Below are 27,356 nucleotides of genomic sequence, written 5' to 3'. Positions count from 1 at the left end.
AAAAAAAAAAAAAAATATATCGCCTGTATATATATATATATATATATATATATATATATATATATATATATATATATATATATATATATATATATATATATATATATATATATATATATATATATATATATATATATATATATATATCACGTGCACTGTAGGTGCACGTGATCCAGAAGCTGCTATGCTGACAAGGAAAAAAAACACAGAAGTTCCCAAAGCGCTTTCGTGTAATTCACATCTTCAGGGTGAAAATTACAAATAAGTAGAAGTTCAGAACAAGTTATATATATATATACAGAGGAGGGTGAGATCAAGTCACATAGGTCAAGTATAGGTGGACTTCCATCTCTTTCAATGATTATATATATATATATATATATATATATATATATATATATATATATATATATATATATATATATATATATATATATATATATAATGCATCACTCGCCTCTGGTTACTTCCCATGGAAAATCAAAACAGCACGCATACAAATGTTTGCCGATGACGCAAATTTATTTATGGAAATCAAGAACCAAGCGGACTGTGAAGAGCTCCAGAAGGATCTCTGTGAGCTCCAAGAATGGTCGAAGAAATGGCTGCTGAGATTCAATGTCACGAAGTGTAAGAGGATGTACCTGGGGCGTACCAACGGTAAGGAGGCGTATCATATGTCCCAACGGGATGAAGAAACTGCACTATTTGATACTGAATGTGAGAACGACCTACTGTAGGTGTGTATGTTGACAATGAGCTGAAGTTCTCGGGCCAATTGCGAGAAGAAGGTAAATCAGGCAAATAAATTATTGGGTCTTATAAGAAGGCCGTTCAGATATCTAGACGGTCCGTCCCTCGTAACGAACTTCAAGAGTGAAGTGCTTCCCCATCTGGAGTACTGTCACCCCATCTGGTCCCCGAGATATGCTAGTGACTGTCAGTTGGTTGAAAATGTTCAAAGGAGGGCCACCAGACTGGTGCCTGCACTTCGGCACCTTAACTACCCTGAGAGATTGGAGTGCCTGAACTTGCCTAGCTTATCCTACAGACGAGCAAGGGGCGACCTAATTGAGGTGTATAAGCATCTCAGGGGGCACTACTCAGATAACTGAGAGGGCAAACTTTTTCGGAGTGAGAGTTGTGAACTCTTGGAACAATCTACCAGAAAGTGTTGTGGCGGAACCGAGTGTGAGCTCTTTCAAGACCAGACTTGACCAACACTGGAGCAGGTTCAGGCACATTCAGGAGCCAGTGCATGCCCAGTACTTGCCAACAGTGCGTAACAGAGACGTGACGATCGCCCAAGCGGCTAACGAGCTGATCAGTGGTGAAGAGGATAAAAGTAAAAGAACAGGTATAACAAAACACATTACACAACGCAAAATGCTTGCTCAATCACAACTCTCAAAATTACGAAGATTCAGCAAAATGGAAACCAACATTCAACTACGCCTATTCAAAGCACTTGTACGCCCCCACCTGGAGTACCCACTAATTTCACTCAGCACGATCAGCAAAACCAGTCAACTTAAACTTCAAGCAGTAAAACACAAAGCTATCCGTAGAGCATCAAATAAATTTTCCCCATACACCACCAAAATTCAAGTACTTCACGAACTATGCAATATCGAACCACTGAACACACGTACACACAGCCAAGCTCAGGGAGTTTGGAGCAAACTTGAGGAGTTGGAGGACCCAATCTTCTCCCAGTTAAAAGAACATACCAGAAGAACACACAGCTGGTGGCCCAAGAGCCTCCATGCTAACAAAGAAGAACCAGACACACTTTTATAGATATATGTGAACAAATAATACCACCATTTAACTAACATAAATTAACACACATTACACTAATGAATGTCTAGCTAGCTTAGCTCCACCCCTCCTCAGAGCGACGGGCACGTGTTGTGTATGGCCACCACCCCAACCAATCGCCTCGACTCAGCTAGGTCAATAGCCCACCTGCTATTACTCCCTATTACTTTACTTCCCGTTTCTATTCTTTCCTTCTCTCTTTCCTCTCCTCTCTCATGACGAAGTCAGTTGCCACTTTACTTCATATTTATCGTCATCATCATCATCATCATCATACCTGCTGTCAATCTCCCACTTTATTTCCCACTTCCTAACTTTACCTTCCTCCTACATCTTGCAACTTCGGGGCCAACGGCTCTCTCCTCTACATCTCAACAACAACAACGAAGGATCAGTCGAACGTTTATGTTCAGAGTGTGAAGTACAAGCTTAGTGACAGCTAAAAATAATTGTTGTTCAATTATTGTGGAATTGTTGTGAGCGATATAAAGTGAAAAGACTAAGGAATTATACACTGGTAGTGTGCTGACTGTACTCGTATATTTTCGAAGTGAGAAGACCAGTGATACGGACATACCCTGTGAAGTGTTATACAGATTTAAGTGCTTATTAAAGAGGACTACAGCTTACAAGTGTGTTTCAGTGACCTGGTGGAAATCTAGCTGCCTGTTGTTTTATCTGTACATTTATATCGATCGTCGGGAAATTACCGGAGACTGGCGGGACTGCCAGGTGTAATTCGACGACATTTGTGATATATCTATTGCTTCTGTATATACAGTACGACCTTGCTGCTGGTAACCCGTGGTGGAAGCGGGTAAGCGGCGAGAAAGGGGGTTCGTAACGCTAATAATAAAATCATGGCCTGTCTTCAACACGGGGTAGGAAAACAATCGAAATTCTAACTTTGCAATAAGAATGTTTCCCTTTTAAATGTAAATTGAAACAAAGTGAATGAAACTCTGGCTCTATTTCAGCAATTTGGGTTAAAATTTTAAGAAATGAAGAAGCATGAAAATTGTGCCCCTCTCCTACGATAAATATAAATGCCTTCCCGCTGTCCACTTTCTCACCCCCCCCCCCTCTCATCGCTCACCAATAGCAGCCATACTAGTGACGGTAAAGAGGAGAGACTTGGAATAAGTCCAATCCTGATCCCATGCGTTCAAATCGCCATCGTATTGGATGTTGGAATCCGAAGCCTTCTCCACGACAAACCCAGTGAACCTTTCGAGGGTGTTTCTGACCTGCGGGAGGAAAACAGAAGAAATTAATTTCTTTTGCTTAAATATGGTTTAGCCATGTTGGGTTAGGTGACACTCTAATCATAAATTGATGCTGTAATACTATTGGATGGGATTCAAACCCTAGTGACTTAGGTCACTGAACTATTCAAAAGATGAAACTTTGAGTTACAGTATTGTTTAGTAGCTTTATACTATGTAGTGACTATGGTTGTGGAAAAGTGAAATGATAAAAAGGATGGTGCAAGAGCATGTGGTAAATGTAGCTGCTCAAACTCTCAGTTAAGCTGTTAAAAAGACTATGTTTTTAGAGCCAAACATTTTTACCTACCTATTGTGGACCATAACAGAATGAAAGGTTGCAAGTAAGAATTAAAGGTAAATGGATCCTGGTTGATGGCTAAATTAGATTGAGCTGAGAGAAATATTCTTAAAACTGAATAAAGAGCTAATAAAATAAGAGGCGTTATTCAGCGGAAGCTATACTCTGGTTCTGACAGTACAATACTGTACCTCCCAGAGATATAGGATCAAGCAGGTCATGGGCCCCTTCCCCGGGCAAGGGTGGCAGTAAAGTACGTTGCGGTACGGAAAATTTTTCCCCAGTACGGTACGGCACAAAACTGTACGGTATATTTTCCATACCAACTTATTTAGAAAAAGACTAATAATTATGGCTATGTACGTGAGGTCTTATGTGTTACTTGTCAACTCAGGTCATCATCAGAGACCAACAGGGTCTTGTTCTGGAGCTCTCCTCCTCTGGGGGTAATACAACATGTAGATGTGAGACCATGAAAGTGCCTGTAATCTTATTTCATCTATTGTTTATCTTATATTTTGGCAATAATTTATTCACCAGTTTTATGAGTAAATATTAGGTGATACTTTTGTGAACGGTAGAAGAGCTGTATTACGAGATTAAGAAAGATAAATTACTAAATTACTTGGGTCACAGGACCATGAAGTGTTATTGTTTATGCTATTGTTTTGCTGTAAATATAATAAGTGTTGATTAATATTAATTAGTATTTCTTTGATTCCTGACTCACTTTACACAATGTAGTGAATAGTTTCCTTGGATGTATTCTCACAGTGTAATTATACTAAATGTCATCTTCAATTGTCAGCAGGAGATAGCAAAGGGGTGTCTACATGATTCTCGTCTGTTAACCAAAGCTTTTATTTCAGAATGTAAGTCTGATTAATGGGCGTAGGGGTTGAAGCACTGCTGAAAGAGGAGAATTACTCTGTAGTTGCCGTGACAATATAATTAAGTACTGACCATCATGTTGTATTCCTTGGCGTCAGTGATCTCTTCAGACTTGAACCAGAGGAATGATATAATGTAGTTTATGGCGTCATCCACGTCCATCGACACCCGCTTCTTCGCCAACCTGCGTTTGTTCTCGTTATCCGTTTCTAAGTTGATGTACAAGTACGCTCCTGTGGACACACTTATATATATTCACTTCCTTAAACCCGTACCTCTCAAAATGGGGTAATTATTGACTGTTCCTGTTCCTGTTAAAACTATAATTATTATTGTTCCTCTTATATGTCAAAATGACGTAATTATCTCCCCACCCCCACCGTAGAGAGACTGAGAAAATATGTTCAGCTGACAATAGAGTCAACTAGCGTTACCGATAGTAACGACGGAAATTTTCAAGAATTTGTGCATTTTGCAGTTGCTAGAGACACTGAACTTTAGAACAATATAAAACTGTAGCAAGAATGCAGTGTACACCAGTCATAGACAGGGGCGGATTAAGAACAGGTGGGACCTGCAGCAACACAGCAACAAGGGACCCCTCCAGTATAATACACATCCAAATAACAAACTGTATATATATATATATATATATATATATATATATATATATATATATATATATATATATATATATATATATATATATATATATATATATATATATAATTTATTCTTGTCAATGATAAATCATAGAAAATAAATTAAAATGCTAAATTGTCAGTCTGCAAGTCAATGAGAAATTACGATGGCTTTTGTAGAAATATTTCCTACAAATGCAACGGAAGTTTTACTTATTTGGCTGTATATAACTAGATATAAAAATTATAACTTACATGCATGAACTATTAACCAAATAGCATGTACAGTATTTCTATCACAGCATATCAGCCAACATGGCAGCAAGATCTGTGACATTTATGGTAGCCATCAGAGCCAACCAATCTCCCTAATTATCAGGTTAAAAACTTTGTAACTAATGATCGTAGCTCATATCCCCCCCCCCCCACCCTAGAGGTGAGAAAAGCGATTCAACACTTGCAACAGAAACTGAAATTGAAAATGAAATACTTTTTTGACAATAAAACTATTACATCAAAAGGACAGGGTAGTATACTACTCCCACCCTCACCTTTGCCATCCCCTTCTGGGGCTTACAAAGAGTTATAAATGATATAATAATACAAGTATTATTTTTACATCAATGAAACCGTTCACTTTGACATGAACACTGTACTACATTAAAAGAACAGATAATGTAATATTAGGCTAAGTTAAATGTCATAATCTTGGAGCAAAATTTTTATAGATTGCAAGAGTTATTTTAATCTTTCCATTATTAATCATCCACCAAACTTGTTTCTTTAAAGTAGTGATCTCACTGTTCTTGTATGGTTGGGTTTTTTTCACATCCTAATACATAATGTTGTAGTGTAAGAGCATCCCTAAGACGACACAGTTGACCCGCCCCTCCACTTATCTGCCAGTAATAATTGTATCCCAATTTTAGTCTCATTATAACAGTATCAACAGGTGCTAAGTTAGTCCAGTGAGTTACATTGATGTTTTGTAAAACAAATAGTGCTGAAAACTCTCGCTGCATATGGCAATCAGTTCTCTTCTTGCTTTTCCCATTCATCCCTTTTTTCTTTCATTTCCCTCTTTATCGTTCCCTCTATATGCATCTTTTCTGCAGAATTTTTGGCCAATTTGTCAGTCATTTCATTTAAATGAATCCTCACAGGTGATGGCATCCATACACACTGCACAGTGCATTCCATTTCTTGCATTACTATGACCAGTCGCTTACAAATATTAACAATATGAAAGTTACATGGATTTTTGTCTGCTAGCCTTCCAATACACTTTTACTTTCAACAAAAATACATGTTTCTTTACATTTCTCTATAGCAACCCGAAATCCTTCACATATTGCGTGTAGTTCAGCCAGCGTGGATGGGGTGTTCTTACTAATTCTTTTACAAACTGTTTCATCTGCATAACACTCATTGATAAAATATTCCCTTAAAAAAACACCACATCCCGCTTGACCGTTACTTAATACTGATCCATCACAATATGTATGTACAATGTTTCGCCTGGGAAAACTATTTATTTTCTCTAAGAAGACATTTCGTAAATAACTGGGGTGCCAATCTTCTTTTTTTTTCCCTCAAGCTGTAAAATATCTACCGTAATGCATCCTTCCTGCCATGGTCTAAGCCTTAAATAAGTTTGTAATGAAATGCAATATTTATCTACTCCATACTTCATCATAATATTATACAGTAACCTTACATACTTGGACACATTGCCAATATCTTTTCTTTCATTTAAGCTCATTATTGTACGGGACAGCCTATTATCTCCTCTCCTAATGGTCCTAAGATTAGCGGCTACAGCAAGTTCCTTTACTCTGTGTTCTATACTCGGTAGATCTAACTCCATTCTCATTATTTCAATTCTAGTGTTCCGTTGACAACCTAAAACAATTCTCATGGCCTCGTTTTGTATCACTTCAAGCTTTTGAATAATAATCTTACCATACATTATAAGGATGGGAGCTGCATAGTCAATAACTGAACGTATAGTACTGATATAAACCATCCTTAAGATAGGAATACCTGCGCCATTTCCCTTCCATGACAAAGCTCTTAAAGGTCTTAAACGTCCTTTACACGCATTCTCCAGGTATTGCATCTCACGTACCTTACTGTTGGACTTGTACCCACTGTACATCCCAAGGTATTTGTAAACATCAACTTTTTCTAGCCTTAATCCATTCAAAAACAAATCCCCTTGCTCATAATTTCTGACCTGATTTTTTTTTCATTGTTAATTACAAGGCCCATTCTACAACAAAGTGTACTCAATATATCTAAAGCCTCTTGCATGTTTCTCATACCTTTACACTGTAAAAGTCTATCATCAGCATATATTACAACCTGTGTGTCTCCAGGAAATTCGTAATGAGCAATTATGTTCATCAATATCCTGTATGTTAAAAAGAGTGGGGCTAAGTACACCTCCCTGTGGAGTCCCCAACTCCATCCCCCTTTCTTCCGAGTACCAACCCTGAAACCACGCTCTAGCCATTGTGTTACTTAAGTAATCCACAACCAATTTCAACAACTTTCCAGAAACCCCTAAATTAATTAGTTCCACAAGTATGACTTCTTTATTTGCCCTTTCAAAGGCCTTTTTTAAATTTATAAAGGTTCTACATGTAGCCTTGGAGTTATTCAAACACTTTACAACACAGTCTGCAGTACTTCTCCCTTTCATAAATCCATGTAAATTGGGCGCCACGAGATTTTCCACATTATACAACAACCCGTTTAATACTATTATTTCCATCATTTTACTAAAACAAGAGGTCAAAGATATTGGTACAATTATTGTTTTCTTCCACTTAAGAGGGATAAAACCTCCATTATAAGACATATTAAACAAGTCTAACAGGGGCCCTTCTCTAATACCAGCGAGACAGTTAGAAAAGATTGGACCAATACGGTCAGACTCCGGCGAGCTCACTGATAACGACGGAGAAATGAGCAATAATTTGAATAAATATTTTTCAACAGTTTTCACCACCGAAAATTTAAACATGATACCCGAGGCACCGACTCTACTCAGAGATAGTGAAGAAAACAAATTAAGTGAGATAGTAGTGACTAGTAACGATGTTAGTAAGCAAATAGACAAACTAAAGCCTAATAAGTCACCTGGTCCCGATGAGATATTTGCCAGAGTATTAAAGGAATGTAAGGAAGAGCTTAGTATGCCCTTAGCAAAGTTGTTTAACATGTCCTTAAAAACAGGTGTAGTACCAGAATCCTGGAGGATAGCGAATGTAATACCGATTTTCAAGAAGGGGGATAGATCACTATCCTCTAACTACCGCCCAATCAGTCTAACATCAATAGTAGGCAAATTACTGGAAGCAATCATTTCAAACTCTATTCGAAATCACCTGGAGAAGCACAGATTGATCAATGATTCCCAGCATGGCTTCACAAGCGGACGTTCTTGCCTTCAATCTATTAACATTCTTTTCATCAGTTTTCGAATCGTGGGACGGGAACAATTATGATGTGGTATATCTCGACTTTAGCAAAGCCGCCGACAGAGTCCCCCACGAAAGACTAATTAGAAGGTAGAAGCTCATGGCATCAAAGGTGACATCCTTAAATGGATTAGGTGGTTACAGGACAGGAAACAGCGAGTGAGCATTAACGGCACTAAGTCCCATTGGAGCAACGTCACAAGTGGAGTTCCCCAAGGCTCAGTACTTGGACCATTATTATTTATTATATACATAAACGACATAGATATCGGCATTGACAGCAACATAAGTAAATTTGCTGATGACACTAAAATAGGACGTGTTATCAAATCTGATAAGGACTCGGCAAAACTACAGGAAGATCTAAACAAATTTTTCGAATGGTCTGAAAAATGGCAGATGAAATTCAACGTGGACAAATGTAAAGTACTCAGTATAGGAGATGTAAACAGGGAAACCAGATACCAGATGAACAACGATGCCATAGAGAAATCCGACTGCGAGAGAGATTTAGGAGTAATGATAAGTAGGAACCTTAAGCCAAGTAAACAATGTGTTTTTGCTCGTAACAAGGCTAATAAAGTAATTGGGTTCATACAAAGGAGTGTTAGTTACAAGACTAGCGAGGTCATCCTAAAACTGTATCTTGCTCTTGTGAGACCACACCTGGATTACGCAGTTCAGTTCTGGTCACCGTATTACAGAATGGATATAGAATCCTTGGAAAGAATTCAGAGGAGAATAACAAGACTAATCCCAGGCATTAGGAACCTTGAGTATAGAGACAGGTTAAAGCATCTTAATTTGCACTCCCTTGAGAGACGTAGAGCGAGGGGCGACCTGATAGAGGTGTATAAGTGGAAGGCAGGGCTAAACAAAGGGACATTACAAAGGTACTCAAACTATCCAACCAGGAGCGAACTCGTAATAATGGTTTTAAATTAGACAAATTTAGATTTAGGCGTGAAATAGGTAAACACTGGTTTGGAAACAGAGTAGTGGATGAATGGAACAAGTTACCAAATATCATCATTAACTCGAATACGCTGAATAGCTTCAAACATAGGTTGGATGCTCATATGAGCAATAGGGGTTGGGTGTAAACAGGACTGCCCAGTATGGGCCAATAGGCCCGCTGCAGTTTCCTCCATTCTTATGTTCTTATGTTCTTATATCGTAAGTTATTCCCTCATCACCGGGTACCGTAGACTTTCCCTTTTTAATCGCATATAATAATTCGCCTCTCGTTATAGGAACACATGTATCATCCTCCAGCGTACACTGACTTTGCACTAAATCATGCTTATGTGTACCCATACTTTGTAATGAGACCTACACACTCGGAGGTAATTCGGCAAAACTAGCAGACCCAGCCTATTTCCTACTAAGTTGACTAGCCCTGCCCTGTGGGTCATCGTAGCTGTTGCCGTTGCTTCGAACACCTCGCACTTTATTCACTTCCTTCTATATGTCACCCAAGCAATTATCCCTACAAAGTCTGTCCAGTATTTATTCCTCGCCTCTTGCTTGATTTCACTGCACATTTTTGCAGTTTCTTTCAGCACTTCCTTGATTTCATTATCATTTGGATTTGCACTCCATTCTCTTTGCACTTTCTGAGGGGCTTACTCCAGCCTCGAACCAATTTGTCATTATCATACATATTACGTTTCCCATTATTTATTTCTCCTTTATAACTACACTTATCAAAACAGAATCAATAATATGTAAAAAAAATCATCACAAAGCCAACAACTTCCTTTGGTTCATAATCTGTATACCAATCCTATATAGTAGTGATCAGCTCTTTTTTTGTCTTCCGACAACCAATATCTTTTCCTATTAATTAACTACTGTATTTTGTTAACATGTATAATAATTCGTAATGCAAAATGATCACTACACGAACCCTAACTATGTCATCATTCGCTCTTATTCCACATGTATTAAAACATACTGCACAATCTAACCTTCCTCCATGTGTGTGGGGAGGCTCATGATTCCTCAATATTACAATATCATCAAACTCCTCCAAGAAGTGTAACCATATCCTTCCATTAATGTTGCTGGGTCCCATAGTACCCAGGACTTCGTGTCTAGCATTAATATCACCAACCATAACATTAGCATCATTAAATAGGCACTCAGGCATGTCATCAATAACCAAACCTTAAGGATGTACATAGGTGTTAACAATACATATCGAACTCCCTTGGACGTAGATTTTAACAACTTTCAACCCCATTCTGCTTGTCAGCTATTACCAATTCAACCGGTACATTTTTTTTCCGAATATAAGCTAACAGATCCTCTTGCATTATTTCTATTATTAGTTGGTAAACAGAAACATTGACAATCACGTAAATACATCAAATTACCATCCTCTGCGCCCGTCTCTTGCAAGGCTATAACATCCACCTTATACAACAGTGTATAAGAATGTACAATACATCTGTGGTCCTAGGACGTAAGCTATTTACATCCCATGAAAGTATACTTAAACTATTGTCCTCCATTTTCCCTATTAACAATAGAAACTAACCTTATTATCTCATTGATTTCCCGAAATAACTTGGCGTCATCGGCAAACATTTGTATGGAGGAGTGTACAACGTCAGGCATGTCATTTATGAAACAAACAACAACAGTGGGCCCAATACACTGCCCTGTGGTACCCCTCTTATGGGGTCAGTGCTGTGTCGAGCCGTCTGTCCTCAAACGCAGGAAGATTAGTTGCATCCTCTCTTGTGAACACCGAGGAAAAGAAGCTGTTCAATGCCTCAGCTTTATCCTGGTCAGAATCTGCGTAACTACCATCCACCAGCCTCAGGTCTGATACTCCTACTCGCGTTTTCAATTTCGACTTTGCATAGCGGTAAAACGCCTTTGGGTTTAACTTGACCTCGCGTGCAACCAGCCTCTGGAACTCCTTTTCAGCCCTTCTACACTCTATCTTTGCTTGGTTTCTGGCTCTTGCAAACATCCTCCTGTCGTGCTCATCGTTTGACCCAACCCACATCATGTGTAGGGATCCCCTCGTATTCCTAGAAGCACTGGGTTTGGTCTTGGGTATATATCTATCGATCAAGTGGGTCACTTTACTAGTTATGATATCCAGCGTAGTGTCTGCATTCTTGTACCTTAATGAGTCAGGCCAGTTGATACCCCTCATCTCTTCCCTCATCCCATTGTAATTTCCCTTGTAATATTTGCACTTTGGCCTGGCCTTATCCTGAACTAGGTAACAGTTAAATCTGAATGACAACACTATATGGTGACTGGTGCCAACTGGGGCAAGGTGTTCCAGTTTGGCCACCATACCCTCCTCGTTTGTTATGATGAGGTCAAGTGGCTTGGGTGTTTGCTTCCCTCTGTAATGTGTCGGGTCTCTAACACGTTGGAACAGAAAATTATCTCTCAGAGTTTTTGAAATATGTAGTAAAATTAAACACGATTTTTCATATAGTTATGCGAATGATGGGGTGTGGTGGAAGCATCGTGGTCTGGCACACACACACAAGCGCTGTAAACGTTGTGTGGACTCACTGGGTAGTTTGGAAGTGTTTATTTCCATTCATACTTTCGTGTTCATATATAATGAAGATAATGCAGAGTATAAAATGCCATTTACAATATTTATACATAATGTCATCTATACAGCCGTACTATGACTGTGTGTGTTCGTGGGTGTGTTGCCTCGTGATAGTTAGAGTGGGCCCCCGTCCAGAAAGGACACTGTACTAACCTCCAGCACCGACCCAGGTGGGCTAAAGAATATGGTTTCCGAGTGTACTTCTTACCTGTTTACTTTACAGAAATATAATTTCACTAGTATAAAAATAATGCCAATCATTTTGGAAATAAATACATAACTTTGATCATTATGATTATAAACATTACTCCTTCACAACTTCACACATACACTAATGCCAATTGTTGATCAATCATAATAATTAATTGAAGCCTATATAGAGAACGTAATACATTTTTTATTCAAACACATTCATGCAGCTGTGTAATCACAAAGAAACCAAAAAACTGTACGTAACAAACACATCTGTTATCAGTCTATCCTCTTAATTAATTAGAATTGATAATTAACAAAACAGTGTCTCTTTCCGTAAGAAATGACTGCAAAACACAAGGAGTGTCTACTCTACTTCATGTTCTTGTTAAGGAAGAGGATCATATTCACGTTTTTGTCCTTTAGACAGCTACGTCTTTGGGACACTAGTTCGCCAGCCTTAGAAAAAGCCTTTCTGAGGGCACTGATGATGTTGGGGAGCAGAGGAACATTTTCGCTTGTTCTTGGAGTTTGGGGAAAAGTGCGGCATGTTTTTTCCACCATTCTAGCGGATCTTCTTCTCTAGGAATTGGCGATTCTTCCATATATCTTTTCATTTCAATATAAGGCCCTGTAGACGGGTGTGTTGAAGAGACGAGTGCAATTTTTTCAACCTTGGCATCGAATTTAGCCCAGAGAGCTTTTCTTTGGTTGTGTTGTAACAGTTTGTGAAGAACCTGGGGACCCCGCTTGTACTGACATGCTTGTAGATGGTTCTTGAACTTCTGTTGTTTCTGCATGCCCAGTACTTGCCAACAGTGTGTAACAGAGACGTGACCGATCGCCCAAGCGGCTAACGAGCCGATCATTGGTGAAGAGGATAAAAGTAAGTAAAAGTAACGGCTACGCGCCAGTGCGGCGCCACAGGAGGACAGGGTAGGACGGTCGACAACTCACTCTCACTGTAGTGTTAGTGGAATCGCTTCATGAGAACCGGTTCCCAAATTGGGAACCTATTCTGAGGTAGCTCATCAGAATCGCAGGAATCGATTCTGGAATCGATTCCTGCCCAGCCCTACTACATATCTACGCCAAGAAGGACGTCCCCTACTAACCTCTCGACGTACCCCTTGAAGCCGACACTACCAACGTACACGCCATCACAGTCACACTAAAAGGTATGTCCCTCAATATTGTCAATGCCTATGGCCTGGCACTTGACATTATTAGGGACCTGCCACGCTTTGCCATAAACAGATAAATTGTACCGGGATATTTCCCCACACACACTCATCATTCTGTCACTTTATGTAACTTGCTGACAAAACCCATGACCCTTCAGGCTTTTACGCCTTAATGTATGATCATAAAAGGCAAGCATGAACTCTGCTTGATTCCCAGATGGGCACTGTAAATGCTTCTGCGCTTTACCTTGCACAGGATGTAAGGGGGTGCCCAATAAACTAGCCCCCTCTGGGGCAGTCCAATCTGACTCTGACCTATATGTACTGTCAATGAATATGATGTATTCTTTGTGTACGAACCTCTGTCCTGCATGGCAGTGAACAGTGACATTACCCACATGAATCTGATCTCTCTCTCTCTCTCTCTCTCTCTCTCTCTCTCTCTCTCTCTCTCTCTCTCTATATATATATATATATATATATATATATATATATATATATATATATATATATATATATATACACTGTATATATACTGTCAATGAATACGATGTATTTCCTTGTGTATGAACCTCTGTCCTGCGTGGCAGTGAGAAGTGTCAAGACCTGACTGAATTACTCGAAATAGGCAAACTGTACTCCAGGATTTACCAATAAATTTGTTAAACAAAAAAGGCTGCCTCCAGCCTCCTTCTCGGAGGCTCGAGCCTACCTGTGACGTCACAACCAATCACAGAGCTTTTCGCAGTCACGTGACGTTTTAGCTACTTCAACCTTATTTTTTGCACTTTTTGGGCCAATTTATTTTAAAATATCATTAGCATAGTAAATTTATGCATTTTCTTTATCCATTGACCTGCCATCTTACGAAAAAATTTCGACCGACAACTAGTCCATTACCTTATCTTCTGGAACAACTTTTGGTACAGCCCTTGCACCATTTCCTGTTACCTTCAACGTATCACTCTGTTCCACCCTCTTCTTCCACACGCTCTCAGTTGAAGGTAGAGTTGTCTCTCCTGCAACTCCTCTTCCTTCCTCCTATTCTCTCTGTTTCAATTCCCCCATGCTCTGCCACCGTGCATCACCCATCTGTGGCTTATTATTGCAAATTGAGGAGCCTTCATTATGCGCGCCGCCACAATTTCAGCAGTATGGGACAACGTTACCCAGACTTTATTTTATTTCCAAATTCTATTGAATCATGTTTTTATCAAAGTAATGACACCGACATTCACTTTGACATTTCCAGGACATATGGCCCCACCTGCTGCACTTTCTAACACAAAACAGGTTGTTCAATGAACTTTGCAATTCTCCTACATCCCATCCCAGAAATGAATATCTTCTCCGCAACGTCTCCCTTCATCAAAGCTACCACTAGGTTCTTCTCACTCCGGATTTCGTGTCGCTTTGTCCATACGAATCGTTTATTGTCAAGAAGAAAATCAGGATCCAGTATAACCGGGTACAGGAAGACGATCACCTTGGTGTGTTGCTCTGTGTCTTGAGGCATTGTCATTATCATCTTAAATCCTGTCGTCGTCAAAAACTTTGCCGCCTCATCCCCAGCTACAGTCAGATAGGAATTATTACGACCTTCCTTAAGCAGGGGTTCAAACTTTTTATGCTCTCTTCCAAGTGTAGCAGCCCACAGCAACCGCTCATAGAATGACATGCGTAAATCACTTAGAAAGTTCAACCTCCTCCTACCTGAGATGTTTCCACCACCATTCGACCAACCTGTTGCATTTTATTCCCAGTTGAATCCTTTCTGCTGTCTTCTGCGTGTGCAGTCCTTTTCTTCCTATCATTCATGATCTCATCACTATTACTTCCTTCACTTTTCTATGCCAACTCTCGCCTCCTCTTCTTTTCTTTCTTACTAATCACCTCTTAAAAACTGTCTGTCTCCTCCATTGTTGTTGGCCGCGGATCATCTGCTTCACATTTAATACTTGAAAGCTGCTGTTCAGTTGTGCAATCTTTTCTTCTCCAGCCAAAGCCTTCACAATTTTCTGCCCACCAATTTCCCCAGGCATGGTGCAAAGCTTAGGTAGCCAGTGAAAATCATCAGCATTACAAGGCTGACACGTTCGACCATTATAGCCAGCTTTCAGAGAATCGACTTGCAACACAGGCCCGGCTGCAAAAATGTTGGCTGAGGAAGGATATTCAAGATGGTTTTGAGATTAATTCCCTTCTTCTAGATGCATCAGGTGCAGGACGCCAGGTATTCAGTAGTGTGGGGTTAACGTGATGTTGGATCGCACTAGGATGGAGGTGAGAAGGAAAACTCACTATGGCGTTTTCTAGATATATATATTATATACAATGCAGTGCTAGGGAGTTGCTGTGTGGTGAAGAGCTTGTTATGCGGAGGTCTTGTCTGTTTGAGAGAGCTGAGTAGAATGCACTTCACGGCGAGGCTGTGGGCATATATAAGAGTCCGCCGGAAGTAAGCTTCGCTGCTGGCCGACCTCGCGCAGTCAGACAGCGAGGCTTCGCTGAGAAACTCGCCGCGGGATCGGCTACACTACAATACTCCCCCTCCCCACCGAGCGCTGCAGGAAACTTATTGTCGGCAGGGTTGTATCCCACATGTGAGACATAACGGGCGGGGGAGTGAACCGCTCGGCCGCAACGGGTGACGACTCCGTCAAGTGACACGAGATCTGTGGGAGAAGCAGAGGGAGAAGGAGGGTTGTGGATAAGAGAAGGTTGGACAGGCGAGGAGTGTGGTGCTTCTCGCTCGGCAGGTGCAAAGTCTTCAGGGGCGCCGGGTGGGGTGTCTGGGTCCATAGGTCCGGATGCAGGATCCTCATCAGCAGCAGGGTCCACGTCAGGAGCAGTAGGCACCTGAGGATGAAAAGAGGGTACCCAGAAATGTTGTGGGCGAGGTGGTGCTGCAAGAGGCAATGGTGGGCAGACTGATGGAGAAGGTGCGGGATGAATGTGTTCAAGGCGATGGGAAGGCTGGTGAGAGGCAGCAGCCTTGAATGCTGAAACTGTCTGTCGTAGTGTTTGCAGTAGGTCGTGACGGAAAGCAGGAGTGAAGTGGTCGAGGACAGGAGTAGGCGAGATGTCCCTGGGGAGGCGAAGGGGTTCACCTAGGGTGAGATCTGCTGGGCTGCAGTCCATGTCTTCTTTGTGGGATACGCGGATGCCAAGGAGTACTAAGGGTGGAGCATCCGTCCAGCTGTAGGGGTTGTGCTGTGCCTTGATGGCGTCCTTCAGCTGCCAATGAAACCGCTCTACCATGCCATTGGATTGAGGGTGGTAGCAGTAGTGCGGTGTCTGGAAGTGCCGAGGAACTGCAGGAGACTATGCCAGAGTTGTGACTCAAACTGGACTCCTCGGTCAGTGATGACAGTCGTGGGAGGACCGAAATGGGAGACCCAACCAGACAGGAAGGTGCGGACGGCTGACTCTGCTGTAGCTTTAGGCATGGGAATGGCTTCTGTCCACCTGGTGAAACGGTCAATGCAGGTGAAGATGTAGGTGTTGCCTCAGGATGCTGGAAGAGGTCCCACGATGCCGAGGTGCACTACCTGGAAGCGTACAGGAAAGGTTTCTAAGGGGGCCCGTGTGTGTCGATGTATCTTAGAGGACTGGTAGGCCAGGCGCTTGGTAGCCCATACACGTGGGTGACTGAGTCCATGGATGTGGTCGGTGACATGCAGCGGTGTGACGCCTGAAGTGACGGAGGTTGTGGCGTTTTCCAACCCCCGTTGACGTCGCTTCCTCGTGAAGTTGCAGGGAGCCTCACAGCGTCTAGCGTTAGCACCAAAACGTTCATGGTACTAACAGAAGGTAGGTACACTGTGCTGGGGGCTGGCAGCGGCGTCTGAGGCACGACAGGGTTGTTTGGGTTGGTAGGACACAGTGCGTGGGGCAGGAACAGGAGCAGCAACAGGCATGGAGGAGCAGAGCTGCTCGAGGGTGTCCATCCTGCGATGTAGAGACTGTAGCAGGACCCTCATGTTTTTTGAGGTGTTGCTCGTCTGAGGAGCGTTGATCTGGTTGACAAAATCGGAGGAAAATGACGGTGTGGCCGCTGAGTTGTCTGCGGTAGCATGGTGCACAGCAGTGTATTCATGGAATACTCTGTTTGCTGTGGTTGCGTAGGTCGCTGGGGTTGTAGAGTAGTCCAGGGCGGACAGGGCGAGACGAACTTCTGCAGGAAGCTTCTGAGTGTGAAGCTGGAGCAGGATAGTGTCAGGAAGCCTGTCTGTGTGGCGGGACTTCAGTCTCCGCATCTCGTCCCAGAGGTGTGCAGGCGTTGAGTTGCCGAGGGAGAGACCGGATAGGTCTTGCAGGAGACTGGTGTCAGGCCGCTGGTATCGCCTCTTGAGAGCATTTCGTAGAGCTGCGAACTTGTTGTCATCTGGGGGCTTAGTGATGACTTCTGCAACTTGTGTGGCGACTTCTGTGGGCAGGGAACAGACCCGGGCGACATACTTCTGTTCATCTGTAGCTGTAGAGCCGATGAGAGCTGCCTCCGTGTGGATTAACCAGTCTTCAATGTTGTAATTGAAGACTGGAAGAGTGATCCGTTTCTCATCCATCATGTGTGAGTGCGTTACTCCGGGGGTTACCATTGTGGGGTTAACGTGATGTAGGATCGCACTAGGATGGAGGTGAGAAGGGAAACTCACGTGATACGTGATACGGGTAGTCCCCATTAGAGGTTCACGGCGCCATAAGCTCGTTGAACAGGCTTTGTGTGAAATATAACAAAGTCTAGGACTGCTTTTAGTATCCTGGTGGTCCAGCGGTTAGCATTCCCCGGTCACAGTCATGGGCTAGTGGGCCGTGGGTTCGAATCCTGGCGGGTTGAGGTGTTGAATATATATATATATATATATATATATATATATATATGTAAATCCACATGAAATCCACATATATATGTACATATGCATATATATGTAAATCCACAATGAAAACGTGGATAAGATAAATCTTGATAAAATCACACGGGAGAATGGAAACAACGGAGTACTCCGTTGTTTCCATTCTCCCGTGTGATTTTATCAAGATATATATATATATATATATATATATATATATATATATATATATATATATATATATATATATATATATATATAATATATATATGCTAGGGAGTTGCTGTGTGGTGAGGAGCTTGTTATGTGGAGGTCTTGTCTGTTTGCGAGCGCTAAGTAGAATGCACTTCACGAACTGAACAAGGGCTAGTGACAGGGGGGAAAGAGGTTGAGGGGAAGGATAAAGGGAGGATTGAAGTGAATTTGAGGAGGAGAGGAAAGGTGAGGTGGCTAAACACTGCTTGCGTTATTTTGGGTTTAAGTTGGAGGTAGCAGCCACTAATCTGGACGCGGCAAGGAGGTGGCCGGTCCCAGAATTGGGTGAGCGTCAGGTCAAACGTCAGGTGCGTGTCGGGTTGGGCAAAGAAATATCTTGGTCTTGGTCTTCTATCTTGGTATTCCTGTTAGCTTGAAGTTGATCTTTACTTCCTTTTCCTCCTCTTCTTGCTCTCCTTGCTCTCTTGGACTGTCCATTCGGAAGTGTTTGGGTCCTGCTCTTCGTCGTCATCGTGCCCTAGGTGTTCGTAGATGTGGAAGAGGGAGGAGGGGGTGAGCGTGGTTCTCGTGGGGTTCTGCCCCTGGGGTCTCGTGATGCTCTTGTTTCTTGGTAATTAATAAATAATTCTCGTACTTCTTTTCCTCGGTCTTGTTGGGGTCTTGATTCTTTTTTTCTTCAGTCTTCACTACAAGGAGAGCCGCCTTGTAGCTCAATTTTTTCTTGGTTCGCAGCTTAGCCACCCTACACTCCTCCCTCCACTTGGGACACTCCCGGTCGGAGGAGGAGTGAGGGCCACCACAAGCTGCGCATTTCTTGTCGGCCGCCGAGCAGTTGGTGTCCTGGTGCCCGGGTGTTCTGCACCTGCAACAGACCTCCCGAGCACGACACTTCCCCGCCAGATGGCCGTACATCTGTCATTTGTAACATCTTGTTGGTCTTCTTTCATATGGTCTGACTGAGATGTTCTCCCATCCCAGCAAAACGGTGCTTGGTAGTTTCTTTGGGTAGCCAACCAGTGCAGTTGTACTGGTCAGCTTCCGTACTATTGAGAGCTGGTCTCCGTTCAGCTCGGCCAGTTCTTCTTTTTCTAGATGTTCAATTTCAGTGTGGGAGATGACTCCCAAAACCAAGTTGTCCTCTATGCAGGCTTCAACGAGTATCTGGATCCCGTTGATTTCTCTTAGGTTGGCTAGTTGCTGGGCCTGTCCCCATTCCGCGAAGGTGACCACAAGGCCACCACTCACAGGTCTGCGGACAACCCTTGTCACCCCCCTGATTTCTAAGGAGTCAAAAAATTTCCTTTGGACAAGGAGGTTTAGTTGCTTGCATGAAGGGTTTAGTTGATTGCGTGAAGGGCCTGTGACTGGGTACAGTCCTACGACCTTCGCCTGGTCATAGGTCAACATCGTCAAGTTCACGCAGTACCTCGGGAGCAGAAAAGATCTTGCCTCGCCGAGGTGCAATTCTCTCTGGCACTTCACGGCGAGGCTGTGGGCTTATATGAGTCCCCCGGAAGTAAGCGTCGCTGCTGACCGACCCCGCACAGTCAGACAGGGAGGCTTCGCTGAGAAACTCTGAGAAACTCGCAGCGGGATCGGCTGGTCAGCGACAGTTGTAGGGGAGAGTATCCACTACAGTAGTATATCATACTTGCTGTCTTTGTTGTGAAAGACGACACACTTCCGCTAACCTACTGTACAGAAAAACTGCTACCACCGAGACTCGTCTTAAACGCTTTACAAAATAGTTCAGTTTCAAAGTTCGGGGTTCATGCTACAATTTTATTGTCATTTTTGTCGATAATGATGAATGATTTTAATTTTTGTGCATTTCATATATATATATATATATATATATATATATATATATATATATATATATATATATATATATATATATATATATATATATATATATATATATATATATATATATATATATATATATATATATATATATATATATATATATATATATATATATATAGCCTACATATAAATTATGGAGGACAGTGGCCAAGACCCGCCGCCGTTCCCTGTGGCCTGTGGGTGCTACTGCTCGATGTTAATAGATTGTTTGTATTGCCTGTAAAATGTAAAGCTTGATGAGACTGATGGTTGATGAACAATATGTCTGTCACAGCCATTTATTGGAAAATTCGGGCCATTGTCCCCATCAAAAAACCCCATTTATTCTACTGTCAGTCTGGTGCTGGATCTTGATCACAAGTATAGTATAGCTCTGATGACCCCACTAAGTGTACCTGTTGGTTATGGCCTATGTTTATACATACCGACGCTGGCGTAGATAGCGACTAGTATGAAGAGCCCCACGTGTGAGAAGAGCACCTTCAGGAAGGACTTACAACAGCTACGCTTCCGCCCAGGACCCCCGAAGTTCGACACCATCTTCCGAAGCTCTGTCATACATAACATGGATCACTCTCTTACCTCCATTGGTTCAAATATTGATGAAAATGACTGTACTCATGCATTTAAAGCTGTGTATGTGTGTGTGTGTGTGTGTGTGTGTGTTTTGCATGAGGTGTTAATTGAAGGTACTGAAGCTGTGTGGCGAGCACGTGCAAATAGCTAGATATTTCTATTATTCACAATCAAAATGTCAGTACAGTACAAGGTGTTGACAGAGAGGTCTAGACATTGCTACCGTCCACAAGGACTGTTGATACATACTAAACACAACTTGAAAACTACTGTAGTAAAAATAGTTGGATATGGAAAAACATTTTACAGCTTTAGCTTTAGTTACTTTTTAAAATTATTCCCTGCAATTAAAATTACTGGTATCTAATATTCCTAACATATTAATGGTAATGGTTAATACAAGAAAAATATATAAATAATAAAACTCCTTATCTCGATGAAGATATAATTATTAATAAAGAGATGGCTATAGCAAATAAACATCGTGATATCAATTACTTTGGCGGTGAAGAACAAATTAGATAATTATATATTTTCTTTAAACAAAAATTAATTGAAAAAATGCAAATAAAACCAAATGTTCAACAATTTTAGATTAAACACACGGGTAAGCCATGACATAATATGTGGTCAAGAGCAGGCACATGTGGAAGCCAATCGAATATGTGGTTTTAAATCAGCACATGTGGAATCCAACCAAGTAAGTACAAGTAGTTTTAAATTAGCACAGGTGGAAGCCAACCAATTCTGAGACAAAACGAACACACGAAAAATTCAACCAATTCCAAGAGTTTAGAAACAACACATGGAAGTCAAATATTGCGTGGCTTGTCATATATGTCATGTATGTTTCTTAGGGAACTCTATCTGTCCGTTTGCCAGGGAAGCGCAAAGTCTGTCGGTGAAGTTCTGTCTGTCCGTCTGTCTGTCTGTCTCTAAGGGAAGCTCAGTGTCTGTCAGGAAAGTTCTTTCTGTCTGACTGCCATGAAAGATCTATCTGTCTGTCTGCCAAGGAAGCTCTGTCTGTCTGTCTGGCAGGGAAGCTTTAGGTGTCTACCTCTGTCTGTTAGGAAGCTTAAACGTTTATCACAGTCGGGTGTGTACATATGACTAAACAGACGAAGTGAAGGAATATAGGCGTAAAATAATAATAATAATAATAATAATAATAATAATAATAATAATAATAATAACGCTTCACTTTCAATAGCAGTTACTAAAATGATCCATCAGTAAAGTTCCGCCCAATTTTGGTTCCTATTTTTTATAGTAACCAGAATCTAAGCTCCGCCTACTTTTAGCTACCACAGCAGCGCTTACAATTCATATTAGGTTATTGCCAAAAGTGGATGAAGTTTAATGAAAGATCAGTTGTCCGCTGCGCACGTGAGTGCTTGTGTGGCACGCAACACTAAAAAAACCTGTAAATTAAGTTGAAGGTTACAAGATTATTTTCATTCAGGGTATAACTGGCGAGTGAACATGAGACAGTTCGTCAAGATCCATATTCACAACCGTTCGCACAATGAAAATTCCTCGTAAGTGAAGTTGAAAGAAAGTAACTCTACATCTGGTGAAGTGAAATAATTACAAAAAAAAAGACATCCAAAAATGGCATTAAAATTATTGACTGAGGCTTTTATGTTAATAAAATTCTCTCACTTCTCACCAAAATTAAGGTAATGCATCAGTATTCACTACAGTATTCATGTAACTTTTATATTTTATTTTCTAATGTTTTATCTTAAGGCAACCAAGTAGGTGTATTCTAAAATCATTAATGATGAGGAATATTGACCGTACGATACACATGCTCAGCTGTGGGTTATAATGGATGTGCTTGAAGGAGTAGAATACAATAGGCAGTGTGTGTGTCGCGTTTGTGCTGGTAATGGCATGGAGGGCCCTGGTTTAGTACAATCATCTTGATATAGCATTTTATTTATCGATTCATAATTATCAAAATGTATTCTAAATTAATGAACGTGTGTGTGTGTGTGTGTGTGATACGGTGAAATTCTTTACACAAGGAGTTTAACTTATTATCAAACACAAACTAGAACCAACGACCACATCACTCTCAGCACAAAGGAGGACGACTAACACTAATGGAATAATATTCACAAAGACTGATCCAACACGATAAGGTGTTAAGGATGAGCACTTCAAGATTCAGAAACTAATATATACCTGTACAGTATTTATATATATATATATATATATATATATATATATATATATATATATATATATATATATATATATATATATATATATTTGCAAGAGAAGTTGCAAATAAAAACATTAGCCCTAAAGAAAGATGAAATATGTAAAATAATATAAAAAAGGCGAATTTTTCATCATAAGCAAAAAAAGATGAGAGGTGAATATGAGTTGAGTCTTACTGGGAGGCGGCATGGTGGCAGCTCTGAGATGAAGGTGTGTTTAGTTACAACCTGCAAATAGTATTAGAACATTTCTTATTTAGCACATCTTGTAGGAGTTTATTTAAGCCACGCTCATGATGAATATAGATATGAGTCCTCAGTTGTATACGTTACAATATAATTTTGTGTTGTGGCGGACTTGTAGGGACTAAATTATCAAAAGTATTTACTGTATTACATTACGATTAAATGTTGTTGATGGACGAGTAAAGCTTTCTTTGGCCCATAACCACATCCTACAGAACACAAATTACTAAACAAAGGCAGATATTCTGAATCTTCGAGGATTATCGACAATAACAGGGAAAAACAAACAAATTGGGAACTATGTATACGGCATTTTTATTTTGTAAATTATCCAGGAGGCTGTAAACATGTTTCTCTACCGTTGTCTTTAAATATACTGTGTGTCTTTAGGGTTGGAAACACTGAGCAACAACTGATAAATTTTAAGGTGTCAGATTATGGGTTTAAAGTCGACACTGAACCTTTGAGCTAACACTGAAACATAATATATGGGTCAACTTAGAGCGATATTAGTTGTCCAGATACGTTGCTGCTTTAATAAAATATCTCGAAGTTTTATTTCCACCTGTTACTGTGGATAAAGTAACACATCTAGTTACGGTATCCTAAAAACTATTTCCACATCATTTTGAGAAGGCAAGTTTGTGTCGTGATTCAGGTGAGTTAGTGAGTTGCTTCCTCATATGTCTATCTAGTGAGAAAGATTAATAATATAACATTTGAAAATCCATATCTTTGTATGGTGGTTAAGGGAGACGCAGTGTACATGTGCTCCGTTGACCCAGGAGACGCTCTGTTTACTTTACACTGTTGCTAAGCGTTGCTGCTCCACTATGACACACATTGGGTTTACCTCACTGTTGCTTCTCCTTACAAGTTATTTTAGTCCTCATTACAAGTCCGCATACAATTGCATCATGAAAATAAAATATTCATCACTCACGCTTTTAAATGAAGGAAATAATGTAGGGATTACATTGTAACTTCATTGGTTATTTACCCCAAAAAATCTTATTTATTAATTATTTAGTTTTCAAGAAAAATATTATTTAGATAGTTTGTTTATTTAACATTTTTATTTTCGATTAAAATTGGCTTGAAAGGCACTACAGTATCGGCTGAATTTAGGTTAAGAATTTTATTTTCAATGATTCTGGTGAAACGACTCGAGTTAGGTCCATCAGACTACTTAAGGACACAGTTAACTCCTATCTCGAGCTAACTCATCTTTACAGAGATAACTTGTTGATATCATGTATGACATATAGTTACGGTTGTGGTTACTTTTTTAGGAATTTGGAGGTTAAACTTTAGATGTATCGAAGTTATACATAATGGGAGATAATGTTTAGTACAGGAAACACCGACATAACAACAGTGAATAATGTAAGACTAACCTAGGAGACGAATGTGTAGTAGGAGCCTTACTGCACCAACACCCACTACTCAGGAATCGGGTGAAGCAATGCCGTGACTGCGGGCGGGCTCTTGTGTGTATACGATCCTCACTATGGTAACTTAGTTATGTACCTTGCTATCACCTTACCACACACGTAATCCATATTCTCTTTCACTGCTCTCCCCTACCATTAAAAATTAATGTGAATATTGAAATAAATGCCCGGATGTAGTTTTATCTGGTAAATAAGCGAGGCGAATATAATTCATCGCTGTTTTGTCACCTCCAAATTTAGTAATGATGGCGGTGCTGAGAAGTGGCAACCTGGCGTTACTGGAACGACGAAAACAACAAATTCTGCGGCGGTGATGGTGATGTCTCGCTTTGATTCTCTATTGAGTTTAACTTTGCCTCTCCTTATAAGAGACATGATTATTTTATGAATGTTCAAGGCATTATGATGTTTAACTTATATAATGCAATTAGTGGATGTGTGTGTGCGTGTGTGTGTGTGTGTGTGTGTGTATGTGTGTGTGTGTGTGTGTGTGTGACCAATCAATACCTAAGTATAGGCACATACACCTGGCAGCTGCGAACACCCTTTCCCCTCTCCCCTACTTCCCTTTCCCCCTTCTCACCTCCCCCTCCTCTTTGATGGAAACGAAAAGTATGGTGTATTACGCTATGAAAACATATGAAATTGCACTATTCTTGTTTGAAGTAACTACTAATCAACTGACTTAGGATGAGACAACTGTGGAATAGGAATTATAATAGTTTACAACTTCACGTGCATCATGACGGAGTTCATTATTCATATTTAGTGTTATGTTATAATGAACTTTTAATTTTTGCCAGAGCATTTTTTTTGTCCATCAACCTATTTAGACATGCTTGTGTTCACTATAAGCTCCCTGTCCTTTGTTCTTAATATGGAAAGTGATTTATCACCCACTACATTTTCATTTTACTTTACGCAGGAGTTGATTTTTAACCTCGTCTCCCTTAATAGCGTTAATGTAAAGAACATTAGTAAAATAGTACTGAACTTCCCCAAGCCTATTTAACCTTCATGCAGTTTGTCATATGAGCCCAGTGATTATTTCGCAAATTTTCCTAAGAAAATTCCCTTGTTATTCCTCATTCATCTTATTTCGATTATCTTATGTTGTCTTCGCTTTGTTTTAACGGTTTACCTACAGCAGTAGGTAATAAAATTATCACCAAATTCGGTAGGTATGATCCATGCCTGAATGATTTTTGCTTTGGCTGTTACATATTATAATCCATACTTTAGTTTATCCTCTTCGCCAATGATTGGCCTGTCGTTAGCCGCTTCGGCGGTTGGTCACATCTCTGTTATGTACTGCTGGCCAGAACTGGGTATGCACTGGCTCCAGAATGAATCTGAACCTGCGCTAGTATTGGTCAAGTCAGGTATTGGTTGAGCTCACACTTGGTACCACCACAACGCTGTTTCAGTTAAGATGTCATTTATCTTTATTAGACAGCCAAATTATACCTATACTATAGTAAGTAGGATTGGTGAAGTTAGGTTTTCTATGAAACTACTCGATTATACATATCATTGTCTTTTATCCTCTTCACCACTGATCGGCTCTTTCGCCGCTTGGGCGATCGGTCACGTTTCATTTCTGCATTGTTAGCAAGTACTGGGCATGCACCGGCTCCTGAATGTACATGAACCTGCTCTAGTGTTGGTCAAGTCTTGTCTTGAAAGAGCTCACACTTGGTGCCGCCACAACACATTCTGGTAGATTGTTCCAAGAGTTCACAACTCTCACTCCAAAAAAGTTTGCCCTCACAGTTTTCTGGACTTGCGGCATCTTCAATCTTGAGCTGTGACCCCTTGTGGGGCGAGCGTCCGCCAGCTCCAAGTAAGGACACTCAACTGAGTAGTGCCCCTTGAGATGCTTATACACCTCAATTAGGTCTCCCCTTGCCGTCTGTAGTATAAGCTAGGCTAGTTCAGGCACTTCAATCTCTCAGGGTATCTGAATCTAGTTAAAGTGCCATGTTGTTCATTCCGAATTAACATGAGGTGTTTAATAATATCTTAATTTTGGATCTTGTCGAGTGTGTTATATAATCATCTGTAATGACAATGAAGTAATATAATGAGTGTGTAATGTTGTAATCAAGAAATGAAGATCTATTTTGCTATGTATAAAGTAAGACCTAAGTGGTCCAGTCTTGTCTGAGTGCACTTAATTAACATCTTGTTCACTCCATATGTTAACAAATATTAAATTAGTAAACTACGAGTATCACCGCTCTATTCCTTCTATCCGTTGGTTCTCAGAAAATAACTATTATAACTCACGTGCCTAGAAGCTCGCTAGCACGCTACCTAACAGTTCACTAAGATATGTTATATTCTAATAAAAGTCTGGGTGGTGGCAGGTATAATGAGAGGGATCTCACATAGAAGAGGATTGCCACCAGTATAATGAGACGAAACTCACATAGAAGAGGAGTACAAATAGACAGAATATTTATAGTAGAAGAAATGTAAAGAGGGAAAGGTTTGGTAGCGTGGCCGGTAAGTTATAAGAACATAAGAACATAAGAAACTG

General features: G+C 40.6%; 1 protein-coding gene across 1 annotated transcript; it reads right to left on the bottom strand.

The window, feature by feature from the left end:
* Positions 1-2,906: 2,906 nt before the first annotated feature.
* On the bottom strand, positions 2,907-24,858 carry LOC121863369. Its single transcript, XM_042361985.1, has 5 exons — positions 24,758-24,858; positions 23,292-23,342; positions 20,736-20,861; positions 4,351-4,511; positions 2,907-3,068 (listed from the first exon to the last, which is right to left on the bottom strand). Exons 2-5 carry the CDS (start codon positions 23,302-23,304, stop codon positions 2,907-2,909), a joined length of 462 nt encoding a protein of 153 aa, XP_042217919.1. The 5' UTR covers positions 23,305-23,342; positions 24,758-24,858.
* Positions 24,859-27,356: the final 2,498 nt, after the last annotated feature.

The sequence above is a fragment of the Homarus americanus genome, unplaced genomic scaffold (assembly GCF_018991925.1).
Source record: "Homarus americanus isolate GMGI-L3 unplaced genomic scaffold, GMGI_Hamer_2.0 scaffold40248, whole genome shotgun sequence".
Classification (NCBI taxonomy): Eukaryota; Metazoa; Arthropoda; class Malacostraca; order Decapoda; family Nephropidae; genus Homarus; species Homarus americanus.
The sequence above is the reverse complement of the archived record's forward strand: the minus strand, read 5'-3'. Positions and strand labels throughout refer to the sequence as shown.

What these genes read in the sequence shown, in the direction of transcription:
- LOC121863369 (XM_042361985.1), bottom strand. An exon ending in CGCTATCTACGCCAGCGTCG is followed by an intron (nt 4,512 to 20,735) that starts GTATGTATAAAC and finishes GTGTGTCCACAG; the next exon opens with GAGCGTACTTGTACATCAAC. An exon ending in CCAAGGAATACAACATGATG is followed by an intron (nt 3,069 to 4,350) that starts GTCAGTACTTAA and finishes TTCCTCCCGCAG; the next exon opens with GTCAGAAACACCCTCGAAAG.